A 23,764-nucleotide genomic window follows, 5' to 3' on the forward strand; every position below is an offset into this window, starting at 1 on the left:
TGGTTAGGTGAGCCTGGCGCCTTAGCCTCCTAGGGAGGGGTGGCAACGTTCCCCACTCAGAGCAGGGGAGGGCGGGCAAAGTCCCTGCCTGGGGGGTGGGGACGGGGGTTTCAGACTAGCCCTTTCCCTTTAGAGCTGACTTCTTCCAGGGGCACCTATCCCAGCCTTCAGGGAGCATCCCCTACAGGAGTTTGGTCCAGGCCGGCCCCTGGCTGCCTGGGTCACTGCCGAACCCCCAGCACTGTGACACACGCACACACACGGGCTCAATACACCTGCTGAACGAGTGGATATTCACTGCCAGAGAGAGGCCTCCTCTCAAGTCTTGGGGTTTCCCTGCAACAGCGGTTACTACTGGCCTGGAGGCCTCTTCAGAAATAACCGGTAGGAAATAAGGGTTAAGAGCACCAAACTGCGGCATAAGGTTCAAATCCCGGCTCTGCCACTCAACCGTTCTGAATCTGGTCCCTCACATACAAAGGAGAAAAAGGGGGGCAATATTTCACCTCCCGGGTTATGGTGGAGGGTGAGCTAACTCTTGCTGGCTTCAGGGGACACTGAGGCCCTGAGCAGAACCTCAGAACAGTGACGGTAAAGCCCATCCGCCCTCCTCCGAGCCCCCATTTTCCCAACATGAAGCGGGGAGCCGCCGCCCTGCTCAAACACCACCCTCCCAGCTCCACACACGCTGACAGCTTCTAGGCTTTTCAGGACTGGGGTCTTTAGCTCGGCTCAGCACAGCCGCTGCCTGAAGGACCCTTGCAGGCCGCGGAGCGCTCCATCCAGCCCCTCGTTCCCGCTTTGAGGCGGCGAGTCGCGCCTTCGAGGGTGGGGGTGAGAATGAAGCCCCGCCCCGTCCCGCCGCGCCCGCTCGCCGCCGCAGCCGCCGCCGCCACCTCTCCGCCCGGCCCGGCCCCGCCGTCCTCCGCCTGCCTTCAGGCGATCTCGGCGGCCAGCCCCGTTGGCTCTGTGACGCCGCGGACCGCGGGGTCCTCGGCGCCTGCGCCCGCCGTATAAAGGCCGACGCCGCGCCGCGCCGCTGTAGTGGCCTTGTTGTCCGCCTTTCTGTGGTGTGTGCTGACGCCGCCCAGCCCCCGTCAGCCTCCGGCCCGCTGTCTCCTTGAGACCTGACACCGTGAGTAGCCGCCGACCGATCTGGAAGGGGCGGTGGCGCCGCGGATTGCAGGTTGGGCGGCCGCACCGAGGCGGGAGGCAGCTGGGCCTGGCCTTCCCTTAGGCCCGGTGGGACCCGTTGTCGACCCCGTTCTCCCGGAGGTGCCGGCGAGCCCCTTCTCCCGCCCCGCCCCTCCGCTCGGCGAGGCCTTGTCTGCTCGCGCGTCCTCACGACCCCGGGTGGGCGCCCGGGCGAGCGGGCGGGAGGCAGGAGGTGCGAGCCGAGCCCGGGATTGGGCCTTTTCTGCACCGAGCGAGCGTCCGCCGGCGCTGAGCTCGGCTGCAAGGCCCAGGCTGCGGCCTGGGGCCTCCCTTTTGCGTTGAGCCTACCGGCCCCGGTGACCCTGGGCCGAGCTGGCAGCGAGGCTTTTAGTGGAGGTCCCTTGGCTGCCGTGAGTGTGGGCCCGTGTGTGGTTTTGGTGTCCAGGGGGAGCGTGGCGGCGGTAGTCCGGGAGCGGTGGATTCTCGGCTCTCATCCTTTCTGCCCCCTGGGTCTGGCGTCACTAGTCGCCGGTCCTGGCTACCTGTGCTGGGGCCGAATCTTTGCAGATAACCGCCTGCTTCTCCTGAATAGTTCTCTCCATTATTTTGCCAAAGCTTGGAGTTGCTGAAACGACTGTGGTAGAAGCAGATACTATCGTCATAGTGGTGTGACTTTTAGGAGCCCTAACTCTGTAAAACTTAAGGTGTCTGGCTTTTAAAGGGATGGGACGTTCGCCTGCTTTGGTTCACTTTTTAGTGGAGACTTCAGGTTTGGGTTTTTGGGTCATGAAGTTTTCACTAGAGCGTCACAATATAAAGTCATAGAGTGTCGTAGAGTAATGCAGACTTTTCCACCCTTCCCTCTAAAAAGCGGTGTCAGGATTTCGGGTCACTTGAAACACAAGTTTTTTTCTTTATGATATTGATAGAACCCACTTCATGCCAGCCATGGAGGATGATTTAATTTCCAAGTACAGGAGCCTGAGGAATTGAAGAAATGGTCTTGAAAGCGTGTCACGTCAGAATTTCATCCGTTATGATCTGAAATTTTTGCACTGAATTCCAGCTGGATAACACTCAAAAAAGTTCTCTTTGAGTATTAAGTCTAGGATTGCAAAGTGCGTTGAATTACAGATTAACCGATTGCCTCCGTGCTATTTAATAAGATCTCACCTCCTTTAAGAGTAACCTAATACACGAATTTGACTATGACTAAGCATATCTTGCTATTTATTGAGAGTTATTTGAAACAAATATGAAATGGTCGTCTTGCTTAAAAGTAATTTTATCAGCTGCATTGCTAGACTCATGTTCCTGTAATGTTTATTCTGATGCTGTGGACTATAAAAAGAACATAGAATGTTTTGTAATTAGAAATTGGGCTCTATTGGGGATACCTTTTGTTGTTCCTTGTCACAGGGAAGGTCCTCTGCTCTGGGCCCTTCTCTATTGAGCAGGACAACTGCATTATTGGCAAGCACTAAACAACATGGAGAAGCAGACATATTAGTGAACTGAAAAGTGAAATCTGACTCTTTCCAACCATAGTGTAGTGAGAGCAGGATATTTCAATGGCTGGTTTGAAAACATAGCTTTACCGTTTTGCTTCCTTTCCTTACCAGCTTGTCTGTTGGGGGATGAAAACAATTGTCTGGGAAAAACTGAATGATTTTTTTGTCAGGTTTAATGGGTCTTAAGCCTTTGAACCTAAAATGGGTGCAATGAATATTTTAAATGCCACATTCTACCCTCTCAAGTTAATAGTGACATCACAGGATTATGAATACCTCAAAAGCATGGGTCTTCAAATGCTATGCTTAAAATTTGAAGAGGTCTTGAATGAATCTTTACGGTCAGATATTGCTGCCATTTCTCCCCTACCAAAGAATCTGAAGATGGTAAGAAGTTGCTGGCTTAGAATTCTTAATTTTAAAGAGATTTTGTTGTTTTTCTGGAACTGAAATTCTTTGAAGGTAGTTGCTTAGTTAACTTTTATGTAAGAAGTGTCTTTTTCCTAATGACTCATAATTAATTCGAGTTAATAAATACATTTTAGGAGCAAGTAATAGGTTATTACTATGAGGATTTTGGCAGAAGATCTCAAACTTGAATACCTTGGTCAGTAATGAAAGATAAGGACTCTGAAATTTTTGTTTGTTTTTTAAAGATTGGCTCTGAGCTAACATGTGTTGCCAATCTTTTTTTTTTTCTTCTTCCCTCCAAAGCCCCCCAGTACACAGTTGTATATTCTAGTTGTAGGTCCTTCTAATTCTACGATGTGGGACACTGTCTCAGCATGGCTTGATGAGTGTTGCTAGGTCCACGCCCAGGATCCAAACAGGTGAAACCCTGGGCCACTGAAGAGGAGCATGCAAGCTTGACTACTGGGCCACAGGATGGCCCAGGACTCTGAAATTTAAGTTTCTTATTTGATTTAGGGAATCAGATCAACATATGCTTATCCTTAAATCTTTTATTCTCTTATATATGGCCTTGCATTGATCCAAACATAAATAAGTATATCCTGATCTACTCTTTGGATCTGAATGCATTTTTCACTGGAAGGTCTCACAATGGGAAATTACTATCTTTTTTGGTGGCTTTGTTTATTTTGGACTGACCTTCCTCAGGTTTGCAGGTGGTTAATTCTGATAGTTAACTATTCAAATGGGAGTAGTCAGTATTCAGTGAGAGCAGAAAGTAAACAAGTCCATTTTAGATCTATTTTGCATCAAAAGTGTAGAACTTAACCCTTAAATTGATACCAGTAATGAGTTTGGTAGGGCAGGCCTTAAGCTTCTGTTCCTAGCAGTTATTCTTTGAAAAAATTTTATAGAAACACTTGCATGCTAGCCTATGAATTACCACTTACAGTGTTTTACAGGATTCTGTACTACAAATCCTTAGGATTTTATACTTAATAAGTTAGAGGCCTTCTAACAGACTAAAGTTGATGAAATGTTGTATAGAACTAATATCTCTTAACTTTCAAATTCAATATAATACCTTTTTTTAGATGCCTTCAATTAAGTTGCAGAGTTCTGATGGAGAGATATTTGAAGTTGATGTAGAAATTGCCAAACAATCTGTGACTATCAAGACCATGTTGGAAGGTAAGTTTATTAGAACACCTGGGTCAGGGGAAAGGGGAAGAAATATGTAGTTTGAGATAACCTGTGAACATCAAATTTACATGAGTAACAATCTGTCGTAACGTGCCAAAGAGTATGAAGTGGTGAAGTTTCCCTTTTTTTCTTTAAAGTATTAACTGCATTTTTCTGATATAGGTCATCCTTTCTGCATTGTCTGAACTAATGAGATTATTTTTTAAGTAGGTAAGACCATAAGGTAATATCGAAATGATTTCCAACCTCAGACAATGGCCCATTTCTATTTTAGGTAAATTTGGATTCACAATTTCTAATGACAAAAATTAAAGCCTTTGGAAAAGGGATACTTTCCTATATGGTAGTTAAATAGAGCACCTTGTTTCAACAGAGGGAGTAAGCTGAGTAGATTGTAAACTGAGTAGATGTCTCTTGGCTTTTTTTAACCAAGTTTTCCCTTTTGTCTATTTTGGTCATTCTTCTGAAACTGCTACAAAGCATATATGCAGCATAGCCAAGTAGTAAGGCAGGAAGATGGGTCCTGAAACATTTTGAAACTTTTGCTAGTTAATGTAGGATCTCTTAGCATTACCTAAAATGGACTGGTGGACATTAATAGTATATGGAGACATACAAATCAGCATCTAGAATTGGTGAAAAAAACAACTTAGTAGTAATAAGAATGTTCTTAGTACTCAAATATAAAAGGTTTTTTATGTAGGGAAGATCTGTAGCTTATAGATACTTAAGAGTATGGGCCAAGCACTAGCTATCTGCTGATGAAAAGGAGGTGAGAAATGGTCTTTGTTTTTGGAAGAATTTATAAACTAGGAAGGGAGACAGACATCAAAAAAAGGCAAACTGTCATGTGGTATAATTAGTGGATTAATAAAGTTGTGTGCCAAGTGTTGCCTTGGGAACATCTTGGCTAATCTTATTCTTCAGGCTCGTGGAGAGACTTCAATGTGTAGTACTAGTGAGGTGATGTTTCAAGTCTAGTAGAATTAGCATGTTTTGGGAGATCATTCTGAGTTTAGACAGAATTAGAGAAAAGTAAAATTGAGGTTTTTGGTTGGGGTTTATTGGAGTGGGATGAGATTGTGATACTTAGTTGGTAGAGCTGAAGAACGAGTTTGAGAGGAGTGGACAAGAAAATGGCTTAGAGTTTGAGCATGTTATGGATGTTTGTGATTCCTTCAAAAGGTCTTTGTAACAATCTAGTAGGCAGTTCTATGTGTAGATTTTGGTCTCTGAGTTGTAGATTGCTGAAGATAAATAGACTTACTTTGTGTAGTGGGTTATGGGAGTATCTGTCTATGGGAGTAAATAAGATAGGCAGGCAGGCAGCCATGTTGGGGCTGTTGGGGCGGCAGGGTGGGTGTTAAGATTTTAGAAGTCAGAAGTGGAGAATCAGTGGAGTAGGATTTGTGGAAGCCAAGGGAAAAAGGGGGGCGTTTTGACCAGAATGATTATTAAATTGGTGTACTGTAGACTGGTCAGTTAGGATTTCACTGTTACTGAGTTCTAACTTCTAGTAGCAGATATTAGGTGTGGTAGAGGCAGAAACTGAATTGCAGAGGATGTCTCTTCTGTTTTCTAAGCAGGACTTCTGTTTGCTGATAAAAGCTGAACATACAGGATTTTTTGGTAATTGATACCAATCATGTGGCACTTACAGTCCTGTATCCTGGTAACTTACATACAAAGATCACTTCTATTAAGTTGTGAACCCCTTGGTACATCCCACAGTCACTGTTCATCAAGTACCTATTGAATGAAGAACTTTGGTATGGTCACTAATAAAGAGTGAAAGCAATCCAAGGGTCCCTAAAGGCAGGTGAGTAAGGCTTTATCTAGAAGATTTAGAAAATGATACCAAAATTGCTGCCTGAATACTTGCTTTGGCAATGAAAGTGTTCTTTATTTCATCTCATTTGGTGCCTGGCACACTAATCTGACCTGTGTTGCTTCAAAGAAGCATTTGCTGCTGTAAGAACATAGGCCTCCTTGAAGGTTTTCTGTGCCAACTTTGGTCACTGAAGCAAGTGGACTGAAAGCCAGCAACAGTTAAATGATTCTTTCCCTCTCTAGCCTTTGGGCATCAGAGGTGAATGGCTTTATCTCAGTATCAGTGGTTTATGTAGAATTCTAGCCTCTTGAGGACTAGAGTCCATTGAATTCAGCAACTTAACTGCTTTCCTTATTTTGCATCTGCGTTATCTCTGGTTATGGGTTTTTGTGACTTGGAAAACAAAAATAAAACCTAATCATAGGACAATCAAAGTGAAAATCTTGGCATGTGTACATGTGGATTGACTGATTTGTTCAGGTCCGGAGTGTGGTATCAGAATGCAGGTTTCTTTCAGAAGTCCTTGAAACTAAATAGCTTAAAGGAATGACTGTTGCTACTTGTGCATTCAGTTTAAAAAGCAAAAGCATTTCAAATCCTTAGTTTAAATGCTAGAGAAGTAATCCTTTACAACCATAAGGCCCTTATTTTTTATTTTTATTTTTCTTGAGGAAGATTAGCCCTGAGCTAACATCTGCTGCCAATCCTCCTCTTTTTGCTGAGAAAGACTGGCCCTGAGCTAGCATCTGTGCCCATCTTCCTCTACTTTACATATGGGGTGCCTGCCACAGCATGGCTTGCCAAGCAGTGGCATGTCTGCACCTGGGATCCGAACCGGTGAACCCCAAGCCGCCAGAGCGGAACATGCGCACTTCACTGCTGCACCACCGGCCTGGTCCCAAGGCTCTTATTTTTAATGTGACTTAAGTCTTCTTCCAAATAATGTTTGGATCTAAACAAGCTGTTCTTCTGTATTATGTTTCCTCTAATATCTTAATTCCCCAAATACAAATATGTTACATAGTGTAATTTCTTTCTCTCCCCTCTGATTAATAATATTTCACATTAATTTAGGAAAAGCATAAGTGACTTGATCCAAATGAGACCTGATCACTTTATAGTTTTACTCTATGCTGAGATGGAATCAGGGAAAGGCATTGGTGGGAAGGAGGAGAGGGGAGATAAGCAAATCCATCCATATAGGATAAGATACTATTCTTTTTGAATCTACTCTCATCTTTACCACCCCACTGGAACTGCTTGTTAAGCTCAGTGACCTGCATGTCGTCAGGTGCCTTGTCTGTTTCATTTCTCATCTAGACCTATTAACAGCATTTGACAGTTGATCATTCCCTTTTACATTTGGCTTCCAGGCTGCTTGACTTACTAGTTACCTCACTCACAGCCTTCTGTCTCCCTATCTTTAAAGCCTGCAGTTCCCCAGGGCTTAATCATTAAATCTCTTCACTATATTTATACTCATTCATTCCCTCGGTCATCTCATCTAGTCTCATACACCAATTCCCAAATTTACCTACAGTTCTGATCTCTTCTCTTGATATTTAGACTTGCATATTCAACTGCTTGGTCTACCCTTGCATATCTTTTTGACAGCCTTCCCCATATCAATTAACGGCAACTCCATCCCTCTGGTTCCTCATGTGTCATAACCTTAGTCTTCCCTGACTCCTTTCACATCCTCCTTCCCATCTATTGGCAAATCCTATTGGCTTTACCTTCAAAATGCGTCCAGAATTGGAGCATTTCTTACTTCTTCATAGCTATAAACCTTGTACAAGCCACCATCTTGTGCCTAGATTATTGCCAGCTCCATAATTGGTTTCCCTCTTACCCACCTGCTCTCCACCATCTCTTCCAACACAGTATCCAAAATACACAAGGCCCTATTAATATCAGGCCCCTTCTTATTGATATCCTCTACTCCTTTCACCCTTGCTAATCCTGCACTAGTAACACTAGATTCCTTAGTGTTTTTATTTTTTTTATTTTTATTTTTTATTTTCTTCTGAGGAAGACTGGCCCTGAGCTAACATCTGTGCCCATCTTCCTCTACTTTATATGCGAGACACCTGCCACAGCATGGCTTGCGAAGCGGTGCCATGTCCACATCTGGGATCTGAACCGGCGAACCCTGGGCCACTGAAGTGGAACGTGTGAACTTAACTGCTGCACCACCGGGCCGGCACCTCCTTAGTGTTTTTAGAACATGCCAGACACTCCTATCAGAAGGCATTTGCATTTGCCATTTCCTTTGCTTAGGTGTTCTCTCCTCCCTTAGGATTTTACTAAAATGTCAGCTTCTCAGTGAGGCATCCTGAGCAACTCTATCTAAAATTACAACAATTCCTCCCTCCTCCTGTTTTCATTGCTGACTCTCCACTGCCTCGGACAGCACCTGGTATATATCAGGGACTGAAATGTTTGACTCACCACTGGCCATGTCAATACTGCTGATCCTCTGCTACAATCAATGTAGTACTGTAGTAACTTTTGGTCTCTAATCTTGGTACTTGCTAACTGTTAAGTAACTTTCTTTGGCAGCTCTTTTTTAGTCATGTAGAAACTGAAGGACAGACCCATTTGGTTTGAAAAATATTCTTAGTTAAAATCTTTAAGTAACATGGATTTTAATTTTAAGTTTTTTCTTTGGAGTTCACCAACCACTTTGAGAATCTTGAAAGTTAGACCTTTTTTATCAGGGAAACATGTAGATTCAAAATTATAGGTATTATGTATGTGATAAAGAACACTAAAGGGTGTACACTGGAATTAAGTCTTTCAACCCAGATACTTGTTAACTTCCCTAGACATAATATTGTTAACAGTTCCTTATGTATCTTTCTGGAGGAGATATTTTAAATATAAGTACACAAGTATATTCCCACTTTTATTCAGATAACATTTATCTTTTTTCTGGTGAGGAAGATTGGCCCTGAGCTAACATCTATGCCAGTCTTCCTCTATTTTGTTTGTGGGATGCCACCACAGTGTGGCTTGACGAGTGATGTGTAGGTCTGCTCCTGGGATCCAAACCTACCAACCCTGGGCCACCAAAGCAGAGCGTGCACACTTAACCACTGGGCCAGCCCAACATTTATCTTTTTATACCTAGCTTTTAAAAACTTTAATCTTGAATTCATACCACCATGTATGGAGCTGCCTGCCTTATTTTTGTCAGTGGCTGCCTGACCTGTTGTGTGTGTGTTTATACATCTTTGGGCTTCAGATTTTTATAGATTGAGATTGTTGTTTGCAGTACTTTTCATTGTTTTATTTTTCTAAATGCAGTCTGAGAGTTTGGTATAAAGACTAAGGATAAGAGTCTGGCTTTAATTTTTTTCCAAATGAGTGCCCAGTCATCTCAACCCTACTTATTAAATCACTTTTCTTCCTAATTAAGAAATCTATAATATTCCTGTATTTGTCTACTCATACAACTTTATGCATTTTCGGGTGGTTCATGGGCTTCTTGTTAGGAATTGACAATTTTAAATGCTCTTAAGAGAACTATTCTTAGTAAGTCTTTTCAGACAATGTGTCTTGCAAGTTACTTGTTTTAGACATAGCTTGATTGGTGTAAATGTTATAATGGAATTAGGAAATACTGGCAACTCTCTTCTGGTTTTCTTAGATTTGGGAATGGATGATGAAGGAGATGATGACCCAGTTCCTCTACCAAATGTTAATGCAGCAATATTAAAAAAGGTAAGGTAGCAAATGGTACACTTTGTTACGTACTTTTCTTTTTTCATTTAACAGTATCCTGGTGATCTTTCAATAATGATAAATAGATAGCTTCCCTTTTTTAAAAAAAAACAAAACTCTACATAGTGTGATTATGACTGTAAATATTTGTTGCAGTTTATTTAACCAGGCCCTGTGAATATTTGAGTTGTCTAGTCTTTTTCACTAACACATTTAAATTACTGAACTACAACAGTATGTGCTTAGCAGAAAGGAAAATTTTTGTATTGTTTGTCCACTGAATGGGTATACCTCAAAGGAAGCTTGAGAACAAGAGATATGCTTTTGTTTTTGTTTTTTTGTTTTCAGTTGATCACCTTACCTTGTGTCTAAGCATAAGCAGCTCTTCACGTTGACTAGGATTTTAGTGTTTCAGGCAACATGGCTCTTTAGAAGAGCCAGCCATTTACTTGGATCCTTATCTAAAGAAACAGCAACCAGTTTCCACATTGCAGGGAAAACTGGCTAGGCTTAGAGATGGGAATAGTCCACACCGGTTGGCCCCATCCTAAGGGATTTTCAGAGGTTGTTGATCATATGCAATTTCATCTTATGCTTTCTCTTGACCCAGGCATGAGATGTAGCTGGACTGCATATTTTTCCATATTCTTACCATGATTGGCTATTACCTGTCTTTTTTTGTTGTTTTTTAAATTAATTAATTTTTTTTTTTGAGGAAGATTAGCCCTGAGCTAACATCTGCTGCCAATCCTCCTCTTTTTGCTGAGGAAGACTAGCCCTGAGCTAACATCTGTGTCTGTCTTCCTCTACTTTATGTGGGACACCTGCCACAGCATGGCTTGACAAGTGGTGCGCAGGTCTGCACGTGGGATCCAAACTGGCAAACCCCAGGCTGCCGAAGCGGAATGTGCAAACTTAACTGCTGTGCCACCAGGCTGGCCCCTACCAGTCTTTTTTTTTTTTTTTTTGCTCTAGCATGTCATTTAATTTTAAGTTTCAAAAGGATTAGTTTGGAGGCTGGCCCCATGGCCAAGTGATTTGGTTCGCGCACTCTGCTTTTGTGGCCTGGGGTTTTGCCAGGTCAGGTCCTAGGCACGGACCTAGCACCACTCATCAAGCCATGCTGAGGCGGCGTCCCACATGCCACAACTAGAAGGACCCACAACTAAAATACACAACTATGTACTGGGGGGCTTTGGGGAGAAGAAGGAAAAATAAAGTAAATAAAATCTTACAAAACCTACCAGTCTTTTTAATTGCCCTAGACTAGGTAAAAAGTGATTCTCTAAAGCTGAACATTTTTTACAGATGTTATTGGCCATTTGTGTTTTCTGCATTGTCTGTTTTCCTTTGCCCATCTTCTTAGTGGGCTTTTTTAAAAAATTGTGGTAAAATATACATAATGTAAACTTTACCATTTTAGCTTTTTTAAGTGTATAATTCAGTGGCATTAAGTATGTTTACATTGTTGTGCAATCATCACTACTAACCATCTCCAAAACCTTTTCATCGTCCCAAACTGAAACTGTACCCATTAAACAATAACTCCCCATTACCCTCTCTCTCCAGCCCCTTGTAACCACTATTCTGTTTTCTGTTTCTATGAATTTGACTCTTCCAGGTACCTCATATAAATAGGATCTTACAATATTTGTCCTTTTGTGTCTGGCTTATTTCACTTAGCATAGTATTTTCAAGGTTCATCCATTTTTAGTCTAATGGACTTTTTATAGGTGTTCTTTATGTAAAGTTTCTACTGGTTTGCTTGTCTTATGTCAATTCATAGTGTTTTATGATTTTAGTAGTTTTATATTTTGTCTGGTTAGATCTCCAGTTTCTGACTTCTGGGTTTTGTCCTTCAGTTAACATTCTATTTTATACTAATGTAAAATGCTTCTAAAAAGGCTTTTGATTGCATTAATACAAATGCCAGGCATTTTTTAGATGTTGGAGGTACAGCAGTGAACCAAAGAGACAAAATCTCTGCCCTCTTGGAGTTTACATTCTAAAGGTGTGGGGAGAAACGTACAACATAGGAAATATGTCAGATGGAAAAGCTGTGGAGTATAAACAGGTTGGTAGGTGGAGAGTTAGCTATTTTTAAAATAAAGACGGTCAGGAAATGCCTTATTGAGAAGGTGATCTTCGAACAAAGAGCTGAATGTGTGGAGGAAGAGAATTTTGGGCAATGGGAACAAGTACGGTGACCCTAAGACAAGAGCATGCCCTACCTTTTGAGGAAAGGCAAGGAGTCTTAGTGTGGTGACTAGAGCATAATGAACAAGCAAGGTGGTAGCAGAGAAGGTCAGAGTTGATGGGCTGGGTGATAAAGGGCCACTTCTGAGAAAAAGTTTTTTTTAAACCTATTTGCATTATTGCTTAGGAATATTTAAACTTAACTATATTGAGTAATAATCACATAATCCAAAAACTGTAAAAGTAGACAATAAAATCTCCCATCTTTGTCTGTCATCTGACCAGGAATCCACATAAGTAACAATCAGCATTAATTTCTTACATATCCTTTTAAGACTTTTAAAATAATTAATTAATTCATTTTTTGTGGAAGATTAACCCTGAGCTAACATCTGCCACCAACATCTGCCATCTTCCTCCTCTTTGCTGAGGAAGACTGACCCTGAGCTAACATCCATGCCTACCTTCTACTTGATATGTGGGACACCTGCCACAGCATGGCTTGAGCAGTGGTGCATAGGTCCGCACCTGGGATCTGAACCAGCAAACCCTGGGCTGCTGAAGTGGAACGTGCAAACTTAACTGCTGTGCCACTGGGCCAGCCCCTAAGACTTTTAAAAAATACCTTTATAAGTTAATACAAATCGATTTTTTCTTGTACAACTGGAATACTGTTAAGCTTTTCTTTATTTCTGTAAAGCCCCTTATGCTTAGTATGGTTGGCTTTTCTTTCTAGAAATAGTTCTTTCCTTTTTTTGTATCCTGGCAGTATAATTTCTCAGCTTTGCAGTTTTCTCTCAGTGTTGTTCATTTCCCCAGCGTTATACTATGAAAAAATTTTAATCATATAGAAAAATTGAAATATACGGCAAAAACCCATTTACCCACCACCTAGATTCTACAGCTTAACACTTTCAGTGTTGATTTTGGTCTTGATGATGGTGTGCATGGTCTAGCTAATCACCTTCCTGCAACTCTAACTATAATGTGTTCATTCCCCTACTAAGGGAACATTTGGGCTTTCCCTACTTTGTTCTTAGACTGAGTAGTCTTGTGCACATGTCTTGCGTATTTAGAATTGCTTGGTGGTGATATGTGCACATATTCAGCTTCACTAGGTAGTACTAGGTTACTTTTCAAAGGGGTTATACCAGTTTACACTCTCAGAAGAAGAGCTCGTGTTTCCCTCACACTGTTGCCAATGATTAGTATCAAAATCTTGAGTGTTTTTTTTTTGGTCGGAGGGCAGTCTAACGTAGTATCTGACTGTAGTGTTAATTTTGCCTCTAACGAGGCTGAGTGTTTCCTTCTGTTTGACTATTCAGATTTCTTTTGTAAATTGCCTGTTCATATCTTTAGCCCATTTCTTAGTGGCGATTTTTAAGATTTTATATTCTGTAGGGTAATCCATTGCTGGTTGTACATGTTGCAGGTTGTTTTCTCGTCATTGTCTTATCTGACTTTATGCATCTTTTTGCATAGGAGCTTTTTATTTTTATTCTTATTTTTTTTTTGAGGAAGATTGGCCCTGAGCTAACATCCGTGCCCATCTTCCTGTATTTTATCTGTGGGACGCCTGCCACAGTATGGCGTGATAAGCAGTGCATAGGTCTGCACCCAGGATTTGAACCGGTGAACCCCAGGCCGCCAAAGCGGAACATGTGAACTTAGCCACTGAGCCTCTGGGCTGGCCCCTACAGGAGCTTGTTAATGTGGTCAAGTATAGTAACCTCTCTGTGTTGTTCATGGTTATCTAACATCTTCCACTGTCTAAGGTTGTGAAGATTTCTCAAGCTTCATTTTTGCTTCCAAGTCAGCTTCTAGTTAGTTCTTGACCTAGTATAGGAATAACTTTTGCCCCAGAGTGAAATGAGTACCATGTGACAAAATGCCACAGAAGAATGAACTTTTGTTGTTGTAGGTCATTCAGTGGTGTACCCACCACAAGGATGACCCTCCTCCTCCTGAGGATGATGAGAACAAGGAAAAGCGGACAGATGATATCCCTGTTTGGGACCAAGAATTCCTGAAAGTTGACCAAGGAACACTTTTTGAACTTATTCTGGTATGTTTTTAAATACATACTGTAAGATATCTCTAGTTCAGAATCTTTAGCACTTATTATAGAGTTAAATTTGTTAAATTCATTGATACTAAGTTTTAACACTCTGAACTTAAATGCAATGCTATATTTAAATCCACATATCAATAATCACATTAAATGTAAATGGTCTAAACACCACAAGTAAAGGGTAGAGGTTGTCACATTGGATAAATAAAGCAAGACGTAGCTATGCTGTCTACAAAATATCACTTTAAATATAAAGACATAATTAAAGGATGGAAAAGGATATATTATGCTAACATTAATAAAAAAAAAAACTGAATTGACTATATTAAAGTAGATTTCAGAGGAAAGAATATTACCAGGATTAAAGAGGGTCATTGCATAATGATGATAGGATCAGTTCATTATTAAGAGGACATAACAATCCAAAATGTTTATCTACCTAAAAGCAGAATTTCCAAAAAGTGAAAGAAAAACCAATAGAACTCAAAGGATAAATAGACAAATCCATTTTCATAGTTATAGATGTCAACACCTGTCTCTAAATACTTGAAAAAACAAGCAGACAGAAAGTAAGGATGTATAAGACTTGAATAACACACCATCAACCAGCTTGTCTTTTTTTGTGTGTGTGAGGAAGATTTGCTGACCTAACATCCATTGCCAATCCTCCTCTTTGTTTTTGCTTGAGGAAGGTTAGCCCTGAGCTAACATCTGTGCCAGTCTTCCTCCGCTTTGTATGTGGGATGCCTATACAGCATGGCTGAAGAATGGAGTAGGTCTACGCCTGGGATCCGAAGCTGTGAACCTGGGCCACCAAAGTGGAGCACGCGGAACTTCAGCCACTTGGCAACGGCGCCAGCCCCACCAACTTGTCTTAATTGACATTTATAGAACATTACATCTAATGACAGCAAAATACGTATTCTTTTTAAGGTGTATACTACCAAGACAGACATGTTCTGGACCATAAATCAAGTCTCAAATTTAAAAGGATTCAAGTCATACAAAGTGTATTTGTTTTCTGATCACAGTAGAGTGAAATTAGAAATGAGTAACAGAAAACTATTGAAAAATTCACAAATACTTGAAAACTAACACACTTCTCAGTCACCCATGATTCAAAGAAAAAAATCAAAAATTGCAAAGTATTTTGAACTGAATGGAAATAAAAGACGACACATGAAAATCTGTGACATGCAGCTAAAGTAGTATTTAGGGGGAAATTGATAGCACTAAACACCTATATTGGAAAAGAAGAAAAGTCTCAAATCAGTTGTCTAAGCTTTTACCTTAAAAAACTAGTGAAAGATGAAATTAAACCCAAAGAAAAGGAGCAATCAAAAAAATAGAAAACAGGAAAACAGTAGAGAAAAATCAAAGAAAGCGAAAGCTGATTCTTTCAGAAGATTGATAATATGTAGTGCTATAACTGCTTACATTTGAATTCTTTAAGTATTTCTGTCAAGATTTGACATGTGCTTGTGCACATGCACAATTCCCCCCCCCCCGACACACACACACACACACACACGTGTGTGCCACTAGTGGCTATTCTTTCATATTTGAGGTAGTATAGTTTACTGAAGGCAGCACAAGGACTCACTATTTTAGAGGTATAACAAAGAAGGGGACCTACAAACATCTTTGACAGAAGAATTTGATTTCTTCTTCTCCCTCGAATTTCTTAAAATCACTAGCATTTTAAGGTTAATTAAATATGGGTTGTCAGCCACTAACTTTGGGTTTAGTTTAACCATCAAGTATACTTTAATGAAAACAACAATCACTTTACAGGCTGCAAACTACTTAGACATCAAAGGTTTGCTTGATGTTACATGCAAGACTGTTGCCAATATGATCAAGGGGAAAACTCCTGAGGAAATTCGCAAGACCTTCAATATAAAAAATGACTTCACTGAAGAAGAGGAAGCCCAGGTAGGTAGCTCACAGCTTGTTCTTGATCACATGCTTTTTGAAAGAGACTAAAACTCATAATATGCCAGGAAAAGAGTTGCCTGTATCAAGGAATTTGACTTTACTTGAAGGATTATAGATACCTTCTGTGTCCTAAAAATATTCTTGTTTAGAGATTGATCTGTCTCTGTGAATCTAAACACTTAGATGATACAGCTCTTTTATAAACAGAACAGTTTTCAGCCAAAAGTGCTCTTTGATATTTATTCCTTAACAGTTACTAGTTTTGGTAACTGGAACCTTACCTGTTACCAATATTTGACTTCAGAAAAGCAGGCCCTTATGGATGGTTGTATGCTAGGGTACTCCAGAGAAACTTAGTGAATGGGGAAGAAATGAATGAATAGATCAGAGTGATTTCGTTGACACAGCTACAAACTGAAATGATTTGAATTATCCAAATTTGCTTTGTCAACTCTGGTGTAGTTGCCCATTGCCTTTGCTTTTTTGAAATTTCAGCAGGGCAGAATAAAAACCTGGGGAGGCAAAGAAGGGTAACCAGGAAGTGTACTCTTAACCTGGTGTTTTTCCAGTTTTCCATCTGTCCCTTTCTGACCTACTTCACAGGCTACTGATGAATCAATAGGTAGTGGTCTTAGGAAAGACTGCCTAAGTTAAGGTACTTCTTTTATCTATCTCTTTTTCTAGGTACGCAAAGAGAACCAGTGGTGTGAAGAGAAGTGAAATGTTGTGCCTGACACTGTAACACTGTAAGGATTGTTCCAAATACTAGTTGCACTGCTCTGTTTATAATTGTTAATATTAGACAAACAGTAGACAAATGCAGCAGCAGATCAATTGTATTAGCAGAATATTGTCCTCATTGCATGTGTAGTTTGAGTACAGATTCCAAACTTATGGCTGAGTTTCTTCTAGTATGTTCAGAAGTTTCTTTTTTCTTTGCTCTGAATAAAACTAAACTGTGGGTTCTCTATGGAACATGGCATTTTGGGCTTTCCTCTTTTTGTAAAGTGATTTCTGCCTAGTTTATTGTCCAGTTAACTTTAGTGATCTTTTAAATACAAGTTGGCATTGTAAATAAAACAGCTTGCAAAAAGTTTTCTGAAATAGAATAACAACGTATTATCTTTATTCATGAGTTGGAAACTGGAAAAAGGCTACTTGAGGTAAATGTTCTGAGTGGGGTTATTAGGATGTCTTCCAGCTTCCTGGAGTCGAGGAGTGCTACTGGTATTGATCAGCCTTTATGGAGCAGAGCTCCCTTAATTGGATCTGAGGACTTGTTTTTGCATTTTTAATCCTCTCAGCTTTGAATATTTTGGCTAGAGACTCAGTTACTACTCACTTTGTGGTTTTGGGGGGAATATAAATAGACATTTGTTAGCTTTGCAATTAAAAAAGACAACCCATATGGTACGTCATCTTTTTATAATCAGTGATCCCATGTGGGGAAAACTATTCACACTACTTGCATGTAAAAAATAATTTAACCTTTAGTATTAAAATGTGTGGCAAAACCTAGAAAACATCAGTCAAATGCAAGCTATTTTCAATAAAAAGTAAGTTACATGGTAGGTGGTAGATGGTTTGCTTTTGTGTATTTAAATGTGTCCCTTCACTTAATATTAAATGTTTATGTGCGGTTGTTTAGCTGGAGAAGACCTGTAGGTAGTTCACGTTCTAGCTCACTGGAGGCTACAACATAACAATAGGGTTTTGCTAGACTTCTGTCTCTTCTAATTGTCATTGATATATTTCGCTAGAGCCAGTGCCTCAGTTCTTAACTGGTGTACTTAGGCACACAAAACTGCACTGCTGTTGCTTCTCGCCTCCCCCTACAGTAGAATGAAGTTTTCTTGATGGTTTGAGATGGCTCAAAAATTTTTTTTTTTTTCTTTCCTCCTTAGGCTCCCTTTTCTTTCTTTCCCAGCTAGCGTCATCTGTATTCATATGCTTACTGTGTTCTCTTCATGTTTATTGTGAGCTATTGTGGCTCAGATTGTTACTTGACAGTAGTTTGCCTTTACTCCTTCATCTCTTATTTGTCCTAAATCTACCTTATTTAATGAAGTCCCATATGCTATCTTATATGAATTCCTATTTGTTGTCTGTACCAGAGATAGCAAACTACAACCTGTGCGGGGTGAAGTCCAGCCCACAGCCTGTTTTTGCAGTCTGTGAGTTAAAAATTGTTTTTACATAATTTTAAAGGATTGCTGAAAAATATACACACAGAGACTATTTGAACAAAAAGCCCCAAATATTTATTCTCTGGCCCTTTACAGAAAAAGTTTGCCAACCCCTGACTACTGCTGGATCCCTGATGCCCTTTACTTTCAGAAAGTGAACTTGTTTTCTATTTGTCCTGGTTTTAGTGGAGAAGGTAGCAGAGTTCAGTCCTACCTGGAGTGTCTCATCTGCTAATTCCAGCTATAATGGTCAACTCTTGGAAAAACTTATCCACCCCAAGTATATCCCTAGCAATATCATGACGAACACAAATCTTTACTGAAAGTCCAGGATTATTAGCATATGCTGTGTTTAGTTTGGATAAGAAATAGCACCTTCTAGGAAACAGGACCCTATTACTATTAGCTCTCAATCTGTATAACGCCCAAGAATTGTTAGAATTACAGGACTAAATAACGTCGCCACTGATACTTAAAGGATACTGGGATCTTTCTTGATAGGTAAGATTGCGTGGACAGACAATATAGTAGTTTAAATTTTTGTTTCCTTCCTGACTTTCTGTAGACTATGGCTCTAGTCTTTAAACAAACAAAACGTCCTGATAATCTTAAACTCTCATCTTTAATAGAGATCTGACAGCTTATCCAAGAGAAAATAGGACATTTCTGGACATTATATACCCAAATAAATCATAGGCATGGTGTTAAGAGGCCCTTCAAGCTGGCTACAGCACTTTTTTCTCTCTTCTTTGCTATATGCTCACTATTTCTTTAATATGTCTACAGAGAATTTCCCAGGTTCTCATCTTATCCAGGGAAAGTGAGTGGCCCTTTCCCATTTTCATAGTAGCCAACCTGTCTTCAAAGATACACTCACCCCTGCCTACTCTCTCCCTTCCCAATTATTCTAAATTTATACTGTGGCATGAGGTCATACTGTAAGGCTGGAGTCTTGCCTCTGCCCCTCAGTGCCTACATGGCCTTGGGCAAGATGGAAATAGTAGCTACTGTGGTTCACAGGTCTGGTACAGTCTGCTTTGTATTAAGTGTTCCAGTACTTAGAGGGCACTTGATGGCAGCACTTAACCTGTATTTAGCAGCACTGCTATATGAACTCTTGTATCAAGAACATAAGATCCTTGTAAAATGCATAGGGCATAATGAAAACAATAGCTATTTTAATGCATAGGAGGGGGAAACTGGTGATAACCTTGTTTTGGAAAGTGGTTACCGATGATGAATGATGAAGGCTCTCTCTAAGTACTGGCATAACTTAGGAGAGGGAAGGAAATCTTTGCTGATTAACCTCAGGGCTCAATTAGGAAAAGCCCTTTATATCTCTAGGAAAGAGAAGAGGAGGAAGGTGTTTCACAGGTTTGGGTGATTGCTGGCTAAGACTGAAGAATGTTTGTCACTTTCCTCTCTATACACAGAAAATGCATACCTGGTACCTGCAGTGTGATGCTGTTGGTGACGAAGATTCCTCTCTGACAGTTCTTTGGCTTCTCAGCTTTTCATTGACTATATCACTTGTGATTGAAAAGTAAACCAAACTTCATTTGAATGTTAGCTTATTACTTTCCCTCACATTATCATAGACTAAGGATGTGCCCCCTCAAACAAATTCTGATAATTCTTACATTGTAGAAGCAAGTTACCTCTTTTGAAGTGCTGTTGCATTTTATTTGCTCGCCTTTATAAGTCTACTTTAAGACACAAAGTAGGTTTTGCTTTACAATTTTTATATTTTTCCAAAGATTGACAAGGGCATCCCTTTAAGTTACAGATCTCTGAGTGGCATAATAGCTGTGATTTGTTTGTTCTACAACTGTTGGAACATACCAGCTGTTGGAATGAAGCAAGATCTATATTGTAATTTGGTGGGCTGCTAGGATTTCAGCCCTCTAACATGATATCATGGTTATGCTGAGCTTAGCCTGGAACTAGCTCAAGAGGGAGGAGAGTAACAGTGAGTCACTATGGGCATGTGACTCAGGGCAGGCAGATACTCCAAACCACATGATCTCTTAATTTACCTAAAAATTGGCTAATCCTCTGGTCTGTTTTCTGATCCAAGGTAAATTAAGAAGAAATTAGATAGGTTGCCCAGGCTCTTAATAGGGCATTTTGAACAGGGATAGGAAGTGGCTTCCACCAGGAAAGAGAGAGCAGCAGACCTCTTGCTCTGAGCATTATTTACCTTATCCACAGCCATCAGAATCCAGTTACCTTTTGAAGCTTAACTTTTGCTTGCCACCACTTCCATTTGAAGATCTTTTTGATTTTCTTTTTCTAAAGCTCAGTATACATTCAGGTGGGAAGGAATCAAACAAATAAACGTTCTCCCTACAAAGTTGCTTGAGCTTTAAAAAGATGATAATCTGTATCTGGATTTGTGTGAAAACTGATTTCCAGCTTGGAAAGCAGTAGAGAACAAGGGAGAAGATTGCAAGTAAAAGGAAAGCATATGAATGGTTGAATTCCCTAAAGTGTAGCTCCTGACTTCTTTGTAGGAAATGTAAGACATGGTGGCCCTCTTGGCACCTTTTTGTGTAGTTAAGGAGGCAAGGCATAACGCTGCTGGGAGGGGATGAATAACTCTAATAAAAATGCTCCTGAACAGAACAAGATTAATGAGCAGATGGGGGCTACAGGGCTGGAAGGGTCTAGGAAAGGTTCCATGAGAAGAAGCTAATGTGGTTTCAAAAGTCAAGTTGATTTGGTTGGGGGTGGAGGGATGCCCAAGGTGAGGGGGAAAGCAGTGCCCAGTCTGGAACTAGCAGCAGGAGCTTGGGTGTCAGTAGGTCTGCTTGGGACTATAGGCTGGCAAGAGACATTAGAGCCAGATTGGTTACAAAATTTTTGTGACACTCTAGGAAGAGTATTCATCAGACCCATGTTAGGCAGTGCAGTTTTTGAGTATTTGAACTAAAATTTTTTTTAATATTGAACTAAAGTATTCTGAAAATGGGGGGTTTTACAGCTAGAGTCCGGATAACTTTTTCTTGTTACTGTTATTTAAAATGACTACCTTGAAAAAGCAGAATGAGTAAGACAACTGGATGTGCATATTAAGACAAAGAATGGTGTTAGAAGTAGTTTAGAACATGTCCCTTGCCCCAAGATTGAGCCATTTGGGTACCTAAGCAAGGTAGACTGAATGTCCATCCTGTTGAGCCGTCAGTGGAACCGAGCATTGTTGGTGGCATAAAGATGTTGGTGAAGGTGCCCTTGTTTGACAGATTTCCAATGTGGAACACTGTTTGAGTGATAGTCTCTTAACTTGTGGATGACATACTTGCTGCCTTGCAGTATTGTGCACTGTTGGCTACATCTGGTCTTTGTGCCAATACCAAGAGGCATTTTGTGGGAGGAATATAGTTGCTCACAACAACATCTGCTTCCACATCTCTAGTTCTCATTACCTTCCGACACTACTCAACTTAAAATTTTCAGCAAGTATTTACTGAGCACCTAACCTGCTATATGCCAACCTCTTCTTGCACACTCAGGATCGGCCTACTTCATAAAAGTGCTCACTTTCAGTACTTCTCACCTGTATGGTACAAGTTCATATTTGTCCTTTCTGTGCTGAATGTGCCATTTCACAGTCTTTGACTCTTATCTGCTTTAGATGTTTTGCAGATATTTCTGTCCCAGGACGCTTATAATAAGGAGGGGTGAGAATACAGAGGGCTACACTCAGAAAACTATATTGAAAGGAGTTTCCAGAGTGGCTTTTTGTGTGTGTGTGTGACTTAATTCCTCCTCTTCCATATCCCCCCAACACTGACTGCACATGCCTGAAAATACAAGACTTCAGATAAAGGAATGAGAGAACACCTGGAATGACAGAGGAAGACCTGGTCCAGAGCCCCTGGTGAATGTGAAAGAAATGTCAGCCTGAACTAGTAGCTATCTCCCATATAATTCATAGCAGCTAAAATATACCTTTCTTTGTATTGCTAGTGACCTAACTCATGAGGACTGCTAGAGATAGGATAGTTCCTACCCCTGGGCAGAATTTGCCCTTTCCAGTTAACTCTATGCCCAGTCCCATGCTGTCCTTAACAATTTTAAAATCTCTCCTGACCTGAACTAGGCTTTTATTCTAGGGAACTGACTTAGGGAACATCCCCATCAGTCTTCACTGTTTTAAAACTCCCTGCTGGGGGCCGGCCTGGTGGCACAGTGGTTCACATGTTCTGCTTCAGCGGCCCAGAGTTCACCGGTTTGGATCCTGGGTGTGGACCTATGCACCGCTTGTCAAGCCATGCTGTGTCAGGTGTTCCACATATAAAATAGAGGAAGATGGGCACAGATGTTAGCTCAGGGCTAATCTTCCACCAAAAAAACCCAAAAAACTCCCTGCTGTGTGACTACATGAAGTTAGGGCTCCTCTCTGACCCCCACTGCCCACTGTGGACAGATAGACCAGTGGAAGTCTTAGCTGCTCCAGACCAGTAGAAAGCCCAGGAGCCTAAGGTAAAAAGAGGCCCGTGGTGATTTGAGATCTGAAACAGGTGGTGATTGGAATAGTTGGGATTGGGGAAGTTGACACAATCTAGGAACCAGGGTCTGCTTGGATGGCCAGCTCTGTTTCAAAGGACCCTTGGTGAACTCTTAAGGCTCTGAAGAGATCTGAAAAACAGTCATGCTAGGGCAGCCTTTCTAACCTCAAAGAAAAGCCAGTTTAGCCTTTTTTTTTTTTTTTTGAGGAAGATTAGCCCTGAGCTAACTACTGCCAGTCCTCCTCTTTTTGCTGAGGAAGCCTGGCCCTGAGCTAAGATCTGTGCCCATCTTCCTCTACTTTGTACGTGGGACGCCTACCATAGCATGGCGTGCCAAGCGGTGCCATGTCCACACCCAGGATCTGAACCGGCGAACCCTGGGCCGCCGAGAAGCGGAATGTGCACACTTAACTGCTGCGCCACCGGGCTGGCCCCCAATTTAGCTTTTTTATGTAATGAATTAGTTTTGGGTCTCAAATCTTCTACTTTGATACATAGGCCTGGAAAGTCCTTGTTACCGTTGACCCTTCTGCACTTTTTTCTGCTTCTCTGCACTTGTGGCCTTCATAGCCAGGCTTCTTGTACACTGAATAGAGCTGGGCAGCAGTGCTTTTGAGCCATTCAAAAGATATTTACAGCTCAGAAGAGTCTAGCTGTGGGCTTCCTGTAAAAGGGGGGAAACACCTTCAAATTGGGAGACTTGGGAAGGCCCTGCTAGCGTGCTGTGCTGAGCCCTCACCAGTATCCTCTGAGCACAGGAGGGCAGGGGGAACAGCTGCAACAAAGGGTCAAGGTCTATATTTCAAGCACATCTGCCAGTTGTCTAAGAATGTGTAAGGGAGGTTGGGGTATCTTGTCTCAGAAAACAGGGCTGGTTCTTGGCTGCACTGAGGTAGTACTGGTGTGGTATTTGAAGTTGAATTTGGGGCTGCACCCCTAAGTCACCCTGTGGCCTCACAGGAATGTGCTGGTATAATCTGGGAGGATTTGAGTTTCTTCTTTGAAGTCATTTTTTTTTCAAAAGG

General features: G+C 41.2%; 1 protein-coding gene across 2 annotated transcripts; it reads left to right on the forward strand.

Moving 5' to 3' along the window:
* The first annotated feature begins 559 nt into the window (after positions 1-559).
* Positions 560-17,157, forward strand: SKP1 (S-phase kinase associated protein 1). 2 transcript variants are annotated; one of them, XM_014846423.3, is made up of 6 exons: positions 560-1,135; positions 4,172-4,268; positions 9,764-9,837; positions 13,955-14,098; positions 15,899-16,039; positions 16,727-17,157. In XM_014846423.3, exons 2-6 carry the CDS (start codon positions 4,172-4,174, stop codon positions 16,760-16,762), a joined length of 492 nt encoding a protein of 163 aa, XP_014701909.1. In that variant the 5' UTR covers positions 560-1,135; the 3' UTR covers positions 16,763-17,157. The 2 variants fall into 2 exon arrangements, with proteins under 2 accessions (XP_014701909.1, XP_044636518.1); XM_044780583.2 differs by having other exon boundaries at positions 1,012-1,186.
* Positions 17,158-23,764: the final 6,607 nt, after the last annotated feature.

The sequence above is a fragment of the Equus asinus genome, chromosome 9 (genome assembly GCF_041296235.1).
Source record: "Equus asinus isolate D_3611 breed Donkey chromosome 9, EquAss-T2T_v2, whole genome shotgun sequence".
Lineage (NCBI taxonomy): Eukaryota > Metazoa > Chordata > Mammalia > Perissodactyla > Equidae > Equus > Equus asinus.